Below are 15,316 nucleotides of genomic sequence, written 5' to 3'. Positions count from 1 at the left end.
GCAAATCTTTTCAACCAATTTGTTTTTTGTGCCATTAACAGAACAGTTGTTTAATTGCCTTTAACTACTATAATCTACTTGGTTTATTTAAAATTGGGAGTAGTTTGTCAGTGGTGGACAAAAATAACAAAAATTACATTCAAAAGGCATGATAAGATCATAAAATAAGATGCGTTGCTATAGTTTGACCTATTCAGTAGTATATGATGTGGATGAGCTACAACAATAAAACGACTTTTATATGTTCACAAAGGAATAATAATTAATCATTTAACAAAGAACATCCCTCGGAATAAGTAAGTTCACTTTTGATACCTGAGGACACTTACAGCAAACTACTTTACCTTTTTTTCAAGTAAAGTCTGAATATGGGTCTTTTTATTATTTGTGTTATTTTACATCAAATGTTTGTTGATTTTCATCACAGCGGATGACAAAACACCCAAAAGTTGCAGATCAACTTTAGTCCAACTGAGCCTCAATTCCATGAAGTCAGCCAGCGTTTGCATCGGGCGACCAGTCCTGCTGACGAGTCCCACAGGACAACAAGAGGTGTTGTCTTCTCATCAGTTTCTGTGTCCAATATGTTGTAAACACATGTATTGTTATCTTAAAGTGCTCATATAAGCTTTTTTCTTTTCCTTTATTGTGTTATATATCTTTTTTGTGCACATTATAGGTTTACAAAGTGAAAAAGCCCAAAGTCCACCCCAAAGGGACTTACCATCTCCAACAGAAAACACTAAACTGCTCCAAACAGCTCTATTGTATTCCAGCCTTTACTTCGGTGACGAACGTGCGTCACTTTGTAACACGTTATAATGCTCGCCTTGCTGCTAGCGTGGCACGCCCTCATATTCTGCTTCTCACTGGCTAGTAGTCCTTACCTAGCTACTGCGCATGTGTGACTCCTAACAAAGATGAGAAGTATGATGCCTCACTCTGTAGCTAAAACAGAGAACTGAACACAGGGTGAAAAGAGGAGCTGCAGCAATGTACAGTACAACTAAAATATGTTTTTTTTTTTTATTTAAACCACATTAATCTATTCTGATATAACCTCTAAATACAATTATGAATCTGAAAATGAGCATAATATGAGCACTTTTAAGCTCCACTGTAACATATTAAATGTGCTATGTTCTTTTGTCTTACTGTCCTTTAGGGGTGTAAATCTTCTGGTCTCACGACTCGATTACGATTATCCTGTCAATGGTTCGAATCGATTCTATATCCCGATGCATCACGATACAACTCCTCCTCAATATTATTATATATTACTACACATGGTTTTTAATCAACAAATTCATGCAGTCACATCATCACAATTCAAACTCCCCTTTTTATTGTATCTGCTCCTAAAAAAGACACTTCCTGAAAGAGTCTGAATACAGCAGACAACAGACGGAAGGCATTTAACTAAAAAAGCAGCGAGTGGAAAATCAGCAAGTAACATCAGTAGGTCATAATCGGTTATGGACTGGCACTGCATCGATGCAGGAACGTCCAGGTCCGCATCGTGATGCAATGATTAATTTTAACACCGCTACTGTCCTTTAACCCTTACCTGATCAAATCTGTGTAAAAACCTACCTCTTCAAACTGACATACTCAGTGTAATTGTATTTGTCTGTTTTTGTTTATTTCTTTGTATTTCTGCGTGGTCTTTGTTTTTATCTTTTACTATTTGTACATGTAAGGTGTCCTTGAGTTTCGAGAAAGGCAACCATAAATAAAACCGTCCTAACCTTTAGCTGCCTGTAAATAATCTTTCAGCTCTGAAACCTTTTTAATAAGCATTTTTTTCTATTTCTCTGTCTTACAGGTGTGCTTAGGTTGGCCGGTTGCCTCCTTTCCTGGCGGAAAAGTTGGTCTTCAGAAATGTGCTCAGAATAACCTCAGAGTGAAGTCAGGGGACGAGGTGATGCTGCACCCACTAACAGGTCCGGTGCTTCAGGCTGAGGAGGTGGTCCTCTCTAACCGGTAATCTGGCTCTCATTGACAAGAAGCCTAGAGTACACATTAGTCATATTATAATAATCTTCTAAGTATACCACATTATAGTTATTGTACACTCCGTTTCTAGTTTATTAGGCACACCTAGCTAAACCTAATGCAGTAAACACAGGGTACAAAATTAACTTTATGTCCACCGGCCAAATGGCTAGTGAATGTTCAAATTCTACCAGCCACTTAATAGATTGCTATTGTTTTTTTTTGGGCTGGGGAGTGAAGCAAATCTACCAGCCACTTGCATATTTTACCAGCATTTGGCTGGTGGATGGTGCTAATTTTGTACCCTGAGTACTGCAATAAATCAAAAGGTTATAATGTTAAGTTTTTAATGTCCTTATTTTAATCAATGAAGGTAGATTAACTATGCATATATCCCATATCCACTGTGTCATTTTGCTTAGAAATATAAAACTGTAATATTCATTTCATTCATTAACATCTGTAGCTGAAATCATTTTCTACCTGTAAAAAAAAAAAAAAAAAAAAAAAAAAAAAAAAAAACTTTAGATTGTATCACACACCTTTTTATATTGTGTATCTCAGGTAAAGGCTGCCATCTGCTGGTGACTCATTGCAACTGCAGTTCAAATGCCAAACTATCAATTATCAATAATTAGTATTGCCTAGTCACATTATGCATCTGTTTGTAATTATCTTTATATATTTTTTATATTACTTTTTACGACATATTTGGATTTGACGTGTTTGTGATCCTGGATTATCCTTTTCATTTGTCAATGTTTTTTGAAATCTGTGCTTTGTGTTCTATGTGATGCTGAACCTTAAAAGAGATTTTAATGAGTAATGTTGAGAATCAGTGGGGCACTTTCCTGGTTGATGAAATTGTATATTTTTATATATATGTATGTATGTATATATATATATATATATATATATATATATATATATATATATATATATATATATATATATATATATATATATATATATATATATATATATACACACACACACACACACACTGTTGGTCAAATCAACAAAAAATATGCATAGTACATTATAGTTAATTCTCACATACATATAACTTTCATTCAGGTCAAAAGATGACACGCTAGAGACAGATGAGTTCAAGAACTTCTTTCTGAGGTCCCTGGGTAAGTCAGTCACTTCACACTGTTTATACTGTATGTTTATTGGCACGTCAGTAGAAAGCACTTTTGGAGTAGAGATGGGAATCTTTGGGAATCTTACGATTCAATTCCTATTCTTGATGTCACAGTTTGATTCAGAATTGATTCTCCCTTCAAAACCTGATTCTCCATAGCTTAAATAGAAAGAGGGGCACTGTTTTTCAGCTCTGCCTCCACTGAAATGAAATATAAAACATAGCTGGCAGATCAGCTAACTGGCCATGATTAAGGTCACTTTCTGAATGAACAAAAATAAGTAAAAAAAGTGGGAAAATGTTTAAAAAATAAGTTGTTACAGTCTTCTTCCTGTATGATATGCATACATTTGGGCACAGTATTAATTTAAATACATTTACAATAATTTGCTGAATATATACAGAAAGAGTTTATGTGAACAGTATGCACAGCTGTTCTGGTTTGTACTCGTATTTGTCTTTTGATGTAAAAGTGAGGTCCCGCTTTCTTTTCGCCCTTTTCCATTATTAAGAGATAAGATAAGATAGATTGTATTAATCCTACACTGGTGAAATTCCTGTGCTACAGCAGCTCAAAAGAAAAAAAAAAAAAAACGTATACACATCAGAATAACACAAATACATATTAAGTAGACATAGGAGAAAAAATATACATACTGTAAAGTATAAGAAATAGAAAAAATAGAATTAGTTATAATAATAAGAATAATAATAGTAATAATACAAACATATTTACACAATAAACACCCGTATATAAACAGACAGTGTATATATAGAATAGAATAGAATTTCTTTATTGTCATTGTAACAGATACAACGAAATTAAGTGCAGTCCTTGTCAGTGCCAAACATCTATGAGGTAATATATACCATAATAAATACATAGTAACAAAAAAACATTATATTAATGCTAAAAACATATGGGAGACTCATACAGGCATCCAATATACACAATACACACACATAATATATACACAGATATACAGATGAGTAAGGTGCGGATGAATAGAAATGACATATTGCACAGTTGGAGGTGACACAGAGTAATAAATATATAAATATGCATAGTGCAGAATATTGCCCAGTGATGGCTCATATTGCAGAAACAGCTAGCAGTGCTACATTATGATGTTACATTAAAAGAGTCTGACTGCTGCTGGAATGAAGGACCCACAGTAGCGCTCCTTCTTGCACTGAGGGTGCAGCAGTCTGCTGCTGAAGGAGCTGCTCAGGAAACTCCCAGTCTCATGTAGGGGGTGAGAGGTGTTGCCCATGATTGATGCCAGCCTGGCTAACATCCTCCTCTCCCCCACCTCCTCTGTGGTGTCCAGAGGGCAGACCAGAACAGGGCTAGCCCTCTTCACCATCATTCATCATTCATACATGGCTGGATGGATAATGTCCTGGGTTTGAATTGCTGTTTATGTTCAGTTATATTCTAGACATAACTGCTCTGCTGGTTTGTCTGTCTTGTGCCAGTTGGGTCCATCATTTTGCCTGGGAATGTCATCCCCCTGACCTACTTTGGCCGGTCATGCAGTCTACGGGTCGATACCATACGAGGGGAGGACGGAGTCACCCTCCACAGACCAGCTCCTCCCCCAGGACAGAGCCCTGACACGGACGAGTCCTGCGTGATGACCTCCGCGCTGGACTCCACGTCGGCCGACCTCTCCCTGCAGCTCAGCTTGCTCACCGTGGATGACAACAGCGCTGACGGGCCACCAAGCACGCCCGGAGAGCCGGGTCCTGCAGCCAGCACCCCGCGCCGACCAGCCCACCTTCCTTCTCTCTCCTCACCCTCTGCTCCTTGCACCCCATCCTGCAACTCCCAGAATCCTCCTACAGAGACAGCAGAGGATGCCGTCAGTCTGGAAGGCTCCCTAAGCTCAGAGCAGGCAGATAAAACCCCCACAGCTCCCCCTGGTGGAGCACTGAGTACTGACACCTTCTACTGCCTGTCCTCCTCCACTAAAGTCGTTTTCCGAGTCAGAGCAGGGCAGGAGGATGCAGATGCAGAAGCCAAAAGGTCAAAGGTCAAATACAGCATGATTGGCGGGCTCAGCAGCCAGTTGGATGTCATCAGAGAGACCATAGAGCTTCCTCTGAAACACCCAGAGTTGTTCTCCAACTATGGTAGGTCAGACAGCACAATGCTGTTTCACATACATTAGAAGAAAAGTGTTGAGTAAACTATGGCTTAATTTAACATGAAAACTCAAAAGATCTAATGGTTTTCTATGCAGGGATTCCACCTCCGCGAGGGGTGCTTCTGTATGGTCCCCCGGGCACAGGAAAGACTATGATTGGCCGAGCCATAGCCAATGAGGTTGGAGCTCACATGACGGTGATCAACGGCCCCGAGATCATGAGCAAGTACGGTCATATTGCTCAAAACTTTGCCAGGGTTTTTCCTGCATAGAGGAATTTTTTTTGGTCGAGGTTTTAGCCAGCCCCAAAGGACAAACACTAGCACCAAAATGATAAGCATTGAGAATAAAGATGGCAATTCAAATCCTCTCTAAATGTGTTTAAGAGCAATTTACCAAACAACCGTTGAACAAGCAGAACATAAACTTGAATATGAGAGCTGATCTCAGTTTCATCTCTAGATTCAGGCTTGTACTGGACTCTTCTGGTGATTTATTTGAATAAATAATCTTATTTTTGGGGTTTTATATACTCAAGCATAGTATACATTTGGGTTTATCAAATTGTCAGAAATAACAGAAACATGCATACATTTCTTTCACATAAGATAACACAGACTCATTGCCTTTATTGTACGCGGACCGATCATGCTTACTGCCATGCGTAGTTCCCCCCCCCCCAAAGGCAGATTCTGAGTCAAGAAAAACCCTGTTTGCAACACTTTTCTGTCCCAGTATAATATATCAGGGATTTTATTATGTGTGGACAACAGTATTATAATGCACACAGCCCTGCACATGATCTGAACTCATAATTCAATTGTAGAGTGGTTTAATTTACTTTAATAAAAATGTTGTTTCATGTCTTTGCAGATTCTACGGGGAAACAGAAGCGAGGCTGAGGCAGATATTTACTGAAGCGTCTAAGAGGTAAACTTTAATCCAGCTGACCGTGCCCTTAAATTTCCATCATTGCCACTGTCCTTTGTTTTCTGTATATGCAAAACACTGTTTTCTTTTTGCTGGCATTTTGTATTTTGTTTTTGTAATAAATCTAATTTGTTATATTTTTAGTCATTTTTCCTGTGCAATAGAAAAGCACTCTCGCTAAAAAATAAAGCCGTCAAACAGTACAAACATTTATGTGCTTACAGGGTCAAATCAAACATCAAGCTCATTTATTGAACAGAACTAATGAAATTTGATTAATAATTTAAAGCACTGGGTCTTAAAGTCATTATCAGCTTGTGATGTTGGTTCTTACAGTCTTGTTGGTCATTTTATAAACACCATGTAGAGCGTTAGTGTACAACATTTCTCACATTTTCTCTTGATTTCCAGACAACCTGCGATAATCTTTATTGATGAGCTGGACGCTTTGTGCCCAAAGCGAGAGGGAGCGCAGAATGAGGTGGAGAAACGAGTCGTTGCTTCTCTTCTGACTCTGATGGATGGGATTGGTTCAGTAAGTGTCCTTTTTACCCTTTGTCCCTCCATGAATCAAATAGTGAAACATCATCTCCATCACATGTTCCCAAAGTCCAAGGCATCGCGTTAAATGTCTTGTTTTGTCTAACTGTCCAAAACCCTAAGATTATATTCAATTCATTATATATAAATCAAAGACGACTACAAAAAAATCAATAGTTGCACATTCATTTTTTTGTCAGTCAACTAATCAATACATTATTAATTATACACTGTATGATGATAGCCGCTTCTTTCTGTGTCCTTTTTTCATTCCCTGGCCAGCACTTTAAGCACGAAATTAACAGCTGCATGTCTTTATTCCTTATTCCATCAACAATCCGTATCATTATTACAAACTTTACATTGACCAATGCATGTTCGGCATACACATGACTTAAGAATATATGGCTCTTTTCAGCAGAACGTGGCCCTGTCAGGGAATGGCCTCATTGGAAATGCAGATTATCATGCAGAAACCATCTCTGCATGCTGGACGCCCTTCAGACACTGTGGGTTGTGTCTCTGGGGTGTTGTTTGTCCTCTTTAGCACTCTGTCTGTACCTGATGAGAAAAAAGATGATTCCCCCCACACACACACACACACCCCACCCACCCAGTGGGAGCCTGGGAAACAGATCACCTAAGGTTGCCATGTCCTGCCAATTTGGCATAACTTTATCAGCAAGGTACATCTCCATGAGGCCAGGCAGAAAGAGCCTTCATTCGGCTTGGTGATATTACACAGATACACCTACGCCCTGCCTGCTGCCCGCTCCGTTTGTTTTCCAGACAAGATGATCCAAGGCCATCAGCACTGATTGGTTTGTGAAATGTGGATAAAGCACTTCCTGCTCCTCAGCATTCTTGCTTGCACTGTAATTTATTTGTGTTTCAATTCACCCTGCTGTGTTGAAAGGTGAAAAAAAAGAAAAGGAATTCTCATCTTGCAGGCAGACCACCCCGAGAAACACAGGACTGACCGTTTAGCATCAGAACGGAGGTCAAATATTTTCTGAGGCTCTGCTTATAAAAACCGACTGGATAGCAAATGCATGGTCAGGAAGTTAAATACAGGGCTGTTTTACTAGAAAGTTGATATTGATGACTAAAAGCAACAATTTGCATGTAATTCCTGGTCCACATCTTAGCCAGCACCACAGATTTGGCACTGGTAGTTTGAAATGTACCCGTCCACATCCATCCTGATTGTTATTTCTACACTTTTGATAGTTTTTAAAAGCAGCCCCATAGTTACCACAGCTGTGTGAGTGGACAAACACACTTCAACTTCAATGGGTTTTCACTGGAAAAATAACGTAAGTAAAGTTTCCAGTGGTACTTTGTTGCCTGGAGTAACATAAGCACCACTGAAATATTTACATGTATATTGACTCCTTTCTTAAAAAAATACACATTTATAGGCGTCCTGATGGCCAGATGGTTTAGACATTCCATATAAACGCAGTGTCCCCACTGTGATTCCAGACAAGACTGATTTCTCCTCTTTTCCTGTCCTTCCAGGAGGGTCACTCAGGTCAGCTGTTGGTCCTGGGAGCCACAAACCGGCCCCATGCCCTCGACCCGGCCTTGCGCCGACCAGGGCGCTTTGACAAGGAGCTGGAGGTGCGTACTACCACACACTGTAGTGGAAGTGGATGGTAAAAAGACCGTCCTGCATCAGATATGTCTTCAGCTTATTCCTGTGTTATAGCCCACCAGCAGCCATGTGTGTTCATTCAACACATTTGCTTATGGTGAATCGGTTTGCTTGATAAGAATGATCAGTGCTTAAAATGTCAACATTTGATGGTATTTGCTATTGGTCTGTATAATCATTCATAACAATGATTGCCCTGCACGGTGTCTCTGCAAAGTCTCTTGAAGTACTCTATCCGTTTATGGTTTGGGGTCCCTCAAGGTGCCTTTGAGGGCTCCACAAATGCCACAATTAACTTTAAGTGTAAATGAAACGTTCTGTACTACAATTCATTGCTCTATTGATTTCATGATGGCAGGTGGGAGTTCCTAGTGCTGCAGAGCGCGCAGATATTTTGCAAAAGCAGCTGAACTTTTTACCGTGCACAGCCACCACCGAGGAGGTGACGCAGCTGGCCGACGCCGCTCATGGATACGTAGGAGCAGACCTCGCAGCTGTTTGCAAGGAAGCAGGCAAGTAAACACTGTCCTACTGTCATGTGGAAAGTCAAATGCTTAGGAATTGAAAAAAAACAACACATTTTCGAGTCGTAGGCTCCTGATGGCTCATGACAGTCCGAATGTGGTCTTCAGCGTATTTAAATTTATCTTCCCCTTCTATTCTCTCCTGTGCCACATGGTGTACGAAATGGGGCCAATTATAGATTGTAACAAAGTCATTAACTGATATCATAAAAATGCCACTTGAACCAAGAACATCCACAGCTAAAGTTGTGCTGTTCTTTGCATTGATTTCCTCTTCCCGAAACCAACATAATTTGGGAAACCAACACAAAGTCGTGCATGCCAGCTGGCCCAAAAATGCTCACCATCTTTTAGCAGTTTGGTTTGCCTCGTGGGCTCAGGCATCCAACCAACAAACAAATAGCATACGGACAACAGTTTGTTATTAAGCTTTAGGTACATTTGACTCCACCTCTGTTTGCCCAAACCACAATTCCTAGTGACTTATTACTTTCTAAATTACTTTTTAACAATATTTTGAGATGTTTTCTTGGAATGTCTGACATGCCTGCAGCCCTTTTTGAACACGGAGGGTAAACCATCCTTTGATATTTGCCAAAGAGGAAGTTGTGAGTTACTGTGGTATTCAGATCCTAGTGAGAGAAACCACAGAAACCACCACTTGTTGTGAAATTCCTTTTGCCCCCTCACCCCTAATGCCACAAACCAATCCACCTCACATCCTGAGGACAAGCATATTTGGCTTATATACTGTATGTGTGGATCTGAATGTGCTTGATTGTGGGTGCGTGTGGGATTGGACGAGCACATGCACATTTGTTTTTCTGTGTGTGTGACCCCGTATGCCTCCTGGGTGGTCCCAACGCCTGGGGTACGTGGCGTATTGCATTTCCAGCTGAGGAGGGAGCTGGGGCTGCTGTGCGGAAGCACTCCGGCAAAGAGCGTGATTTACTGTCCGCAAAGGTCCAGACGTGACTGGCAGTGTTTTCTGAGAAACCTCCTCACGCCCCGGAGGGAGACAACAACCTCCCCAACCCCGTTTGACTCTGCTAAGTTCCCTCAAAGTCTCCAAACCCAAATCACTAAACAAACGCAGGCCCTCGCAAACTGTACGCCAAAGTCGAACCAACAGATTCAGAATGCATTTAATGCTTTAGTGCTTTATTTCTTCATGCCAGCTCCTTCATTCTGAAAATAAAGTATGAAATACAAACTGAGGTCAAATAGAATACAAATACAGCAATAAAGGCCTCAGAGTAGTGTGTCCGATCTCCTGGCAACCATGTGAAATGCCATTAGAGGTTCCCCTCAAAGTCTGGTTTTATGCAAACGAGAAATATCTATCTAGCAAATTAGCAAGCAGTTCTGACATTTACCTTTTCATCTTAGCTAACTATCTTAGTTGTATCTACCATAGCCTTTAGCCTTCACTCAAAAAACAAATGGCAAATATCTATCGATGTACAAGGTGACGAGACATCTGAACAACAGTTTATATTCAACGGTGAATATTCTCATACATTATGCTGCTCTTCTCTGCCACAGAAACTAGCTGTCATTGTGGCAGTACTGTGATTATCCAGCTAAAAAGGGAGATTAGTAAAATATGCCTTTTCTTTATTTCTAGTGCTAATTCAACACATAACATGGTGCTGTAAATGGACTAAAACAGGTGCAGCTCTATTTGTTAGTTAGTCAGTTGTTTGTCAGTTTATTACATGCACCTGTTTGTATGATTTATCTGCTGTGTTTACATGAATGAAAAAGCAATTTCATGTCTCAGCACTTTAGAAGATAGAATTTGTAACCATAGTGTTGTTTTGTTATGGTGTTAAACAATAATGAGCAGGAAATGTAAATAGAATTACTAGATAGATACAAGATACCTTTTAATTGTCACTGTACAAGTATAATTAAATGTTTGGAGCAAGCCTGTATCATGTAGATGCCTAATTAAGGGTAGAAAAAGGTCCTTGTCATTAAAGAATAACACTATTAAAAACCAAATAAAATAAGATAAATATAGTGAGATAAATACTGTACATACACATTAATATTCAACATCACTCATGTTTAAATCCACATAAACAGACAGACAGACCCACACACGTTTATGCACAAGTTGATATCTGTTTTTTCCTTCTTTGCTTTCATTGAAGGGAACAAAAGACGAAGAAGCACAAAAACACATCAAGTAGGAACAGCAGTTGTTTCCTTCTGCTGCTCAGGTAACAATGAGCTGCTGGGGGAATGTACACTCCGACCCACCGCTTCCTGAAAAATAAAAATAGGGGGACAATATAGCGACTGCTGCGACACGCTCGGGTCACGCACAAGATCCTCACCTTGCACAGCTGCAGAGAAGCATGCACGCATACACACTTATGACTTTGATTTTAGACACACACACACACACACACACACACACACACACACACACACACACACACACACACACACACACAAGAAGCATGTTTCACAGTACAATACCAACCTGCTTATAAATCAGAGAGTAAGACTATTTAAACCAATACCTCATCTCTGGAGAAAGGCAGAGGCAAGTGGCTTGATTTTCTGTATGTGCGTTTTTTCTTCTTTGTGAGCATGTCTGTGTGTGCATAAGAATAGACTGGAAATCTTGATGTCATTCAGGAAGTTTTTGTTTGTCCAGTCAGAGTTGTACCAAGTCCCAGAAACAACTTCTTGACGACAGATGCGTTATATAATCAGCACTTAATTACAGTTAATCACGGATCGGCCAGTTTGGTATGTAATGTAATGCACACTCATACCAAATCTATTAAAGTCTGTTTCATTCACGTCTCCTCAAATCCCCTTTAAGACTCCACTGAGCACACAAATTATTAAGAAAATCTGTGCTTTACATCATGTGAACTGACCAAGGGAACCCAGGTTGAACGCCGTGATCCTTTAATGAAAAGTAGGATTTTAAAAGCTGAAGAGAAAAAAAACAGGAATGCGTTTCACTTTTCAAAAGCCCCATCCGGTTTACGTCTACATTTTTTCGCCAAATCCATTTATAATTGTTGGCTGTAAAAATAAATTACAAATTTCTGAAAAAAAAAATCCAAATTAAGGTCAGAGGTTACTGATCATTGATTGAATGTTGTGTATTTTCCCCCTTAATGAGAAACCGATCGGTGCCAAATAAAAGGAAAACCCAAAAGAAAGTCAAGTCAATTGAAGTGTTCCTTTTTATTTATAGTGTCAAGTCAGAAGTTTTGTCGGGACACTTTACAGATAACTATAGAATTTACAAAGACACAAGAATTGCCTCAAGAGCAAGCATTTTGGTGCTTCATTTAGTGTTTTGGTGCTAGTGGTAGGGAATGAACTCATGAAGCCACAAAAGTTCCACGTGTTCAACTGGGTTGAGACTGAACCATTCAGTTATTCCTTTTAATATGCCACCTGTCTCTGTTTGTCATTGGCATGTATTCACATTAATTCTAGCAAATAACATTAACCATCTAAAAAGCAAAGATTAGTGAAGTCGAAAACATGAACATACTTTTGTGTATTAAGTATATTTGTTTCCATATTTCCTATGCACAATCCTTTCATGACCCCCCAAAAAACTATGCTCCCTTTCTTGTATTGTTTACTTTTTTAAATCTTTTTTTGAGTCTAGAAGAGGTAATTCTCTCCCTTGTTTGACAAGATTAGCCAGTGGATCCCAGTTTGCGCAAGATACCCTCAGAATTTAAGTCACTTTTTGATGGTCTGATAATATTTGATGACTAGTTGCTACAGAAAACACTGTTTGCAGCCCAACGACATAGTTAAGTACAAGCTGCTGAATTACAGTACATGTATCTCAAAACTCAAGTCAAATGCATAATTTGATGCCCTCATTGCTTCACTGCACACTGCTGCAGGAGGCAAGGTCAGACCAACAATAGCTGAACTGGAGTAACCTTAATTAAGGACCTCTAGTGGGCACATGTTATATTGCTGGGGAGGTAAACAGCCAAGCTCAGCTGCATGCAGTGAATGCAATGTGAGCACAGTGAGATGGATAAAAGCCACTCATTGCCTACTCAGCTGTACTGTAGAGCAGGGGTCTTCAATGTTTTTTTAAGTCAAGGACCACTTAACTGAAAGAAAGATGGAGCAGGGACCCCCTACTACATATAGTGTATCAAATGAAGTTGCATAATAAACTGGACCTACAACAACGTGTATGGCGGCCTAAAGCCTTTATAATTACCTTTTTTGCATAGACTACTAAGCTGTTAAAATAGCCTAATAATTGTTGGCATGATTTTATAAATCAGGTTTAAATATTAAACATACATATGGCACAGGGAATCCTTAGGCTGAACTGTATCTGTGGATGGCAAGCAGTGGGGACTTATATTTGCTAATAATATGTTGGATTCAAGACATTTTAATTTTTGAAAAAAAAACAATAATATTAAGGCCCCCCTGCATTGACTCTGAGGACCCCCTAAAGGTCCCGGACCCCCTGTTTGAGATCCCTGCTGTAGAGAGATTTAGTGTTTACCTATCGTTATTTCTTTATTTTGTCTTTTTAACTTTGGAATCAATAAGATTTTTACAAGTTTACTACTCAAGCTCCTCGCAGAACTAAAGCACATGTCTCTGTAAATCTCTTTTTAGTTTCTGAATGCTGACCTTCTATCAGAGTCACTCCTCTGAACTTCATCTGTCTCAGTTACTGTGTCTGAAGTGGACATGGCTTTCATCATGGTTTCTTGCAGGTTGACAGATTTATGTACACATTAAGATGATCTGCTGGACTGTGTTAGTCACAGCAGAAAAATGTACAGCCTGCACGCCAGTAACTCTATTTATAAACCTTATGGACAGCATTGCGGTTGTATCTGATGTATCTCCTTGTCACGTCATTCTGACTGGCCTTTAAGTCAGACGTGTGTCAGCACGCACACTGTTACTGGACACAGATAGAGCCATTGGAGAAGTCATGTTTTATTGTTTGTTCGCTGCAGAACTCCAGTACCGCGGCTCCACGTCTGATTCACATGATTGAAGTTCTGTTGCCTTTCAGCTATTAGAAGGTGCGAAGAAAGTTTGATATTTGGTCAATTACAAACAAGTACTAAACTTTTACACTTAATATTTATTTTGAATTCATATTGAACTTTTGTAGTTAATGGTTTTTATTGTGGCGTTTGTCCTCATCCAAGTTAAGAGTCTAATGATACAGCAAAGAATAAAAAGTGCTCTGAGACAACTTTGTGATTCTGGGCTATATAAATGAAACCGACTTGAATTAATCCAGAGTGGACTGTCTGATGCAGATATACAAATCTAATGGATTTAAAATAAAGTTTTATCATCATATTTAAGCAATCAAAATCAGCATAAGAGCTTAGCAAAGACAAATATCTTGGCTCGGTGCCATCATTTCACTGAACTTGTGTGCTTTATATCTTTATAGAACAACAAAAAAAACCACAACTTGTCCGTACGTAGAACTAACCTTAAAAAGAAAAAGGCCCTTTTAAAATCACTCTTTAGTGGAACTGACTACAGCTCCTGTACATGCCGAGGCCCTAACCTGCGACGAGGAGTCACAAATAGACGCTGCCTCCTTGTAGGAGCCACAAGCCATAAAGGTTAAGAAGATCCATTGTGTTAGAATTTGCAGATTCAGAGCAGTTTAGAACAATTTAGGAATGACAAAGCCACAGTTTAGAGGAAGAAGAAGAAACGGGCAAAGTAGGCGATTCAAACGATGAAGAGAGAGCCAACAGAAGGTGTTGTATTTATATTTTTGATCTCTGAAGAGATTTCCTCCGATATAACCACATAGGCGCAGATTTCTTCTGATCTCACTTCCCCAAACGTTACATTGACCCTGTTCCCAGCTTAGCACAGATTATACAAACAACACAAACCGCTCTTCATAATGGATCCCTCCAGGTGTTTTGTGTGGTATTGGAAGCTACCATGTGGTCTCGTGGAGCCTCGCAGACTCTGGGCGTCGCTCTGTCGTCCTGTCGGCGTTCTACTGATCCCGGTGCGAGCAGATGACTCATTTCCACAGTCTAAACACTGCAAATTGTGTGTGTGAGGGCGCACGTTTGTTCGAGTGTGTATGCGTGTGCGTGCTTGTTTGGTTTGTGCCACATCCGGACACACTGTTTACAAGCTTCTCTAAACAGGGGAAGCCCACTGGAACAAAAAGGGCCAGTAAAATTGATTATGCGAAATAAGAAACACACAACTCTGCACTTTGTCAGCTGAAAGCTTTTTGGTTTGCCTCTTATTTGACGGCAAAGATCAGGCTCAATATTTAACATCCACTTCTCCAGCTTAGACTGAACGGCCTAAATGATTTACTCGGTAATTGTGCAAAGTGATT

The 15,316-nt window shown here is 39.7% G+C and overlaps 1 protein-coding gene across 2 annotated transcripts in view; it reads left to right on the top strand.

Moving 5' to 3' along the window:
* The window catches only part of afg2a (AAA ATPase AFG2A), a 128,998-nt gene that overhangs the window by 1,929 nt on the left and 111,753 nt on the right, over window positions 1-15,316 (top strand). For both annotated transcript variants that reach the window (XM_028589954.1, XM_028589955.1), the window contains exons 2-10: window positions 428-552; window positions 1,826-1,983; window positions 3,073-3,131; window positions 4,622-5,278; window positions 5,389-5,518; window positions 6,166-6,222; window positions 6,634-6,757; window positions 8,284-8,385; window positions 8,778-8,931. In XM_028589954.1, coding sequence (XP_028445755.1) covers window positions 428-552; window positions 1,826-1,983; window positions 3,073-3,131; window positions 4,622-5,278; window positions 5,389-5,518; window positions 6,166-6,222; window positions 6,634-6,757; window positions 8,284-8,385; window positions 8,778-8,931 — 1,566 coding nt within the window. The remainder of the gene's footprint in view (window positions 1-427; window positions 553-1,825; window positions 1,984-3,072; window positions 3,132-4,621; window positions 5,279-5,388; window positions 5,519-6,165; window positions 6,223-6,633; window positions 6,758-8,283; window positions 8,386-8,777; window positions 8,932-15,316) is intronic.

The sequence above is a fragment of the Perca flavescens genome, chromosome 10 (assembly GCF_004354835.1).
Source record: "Perca flavescens isolate YP-PL-M2 chromosome 10, PFLA_1.0, whole genome shotgun sequence".
Lineage (NCBI taxonomy): Eukaryota > Metazoa > Chordata > Actinopteri > Perciformes > Percidae > Perca > Perca flavescens.
This window is presented reverse-complemented; position numbering and strand designations above follow the sequence as displayed.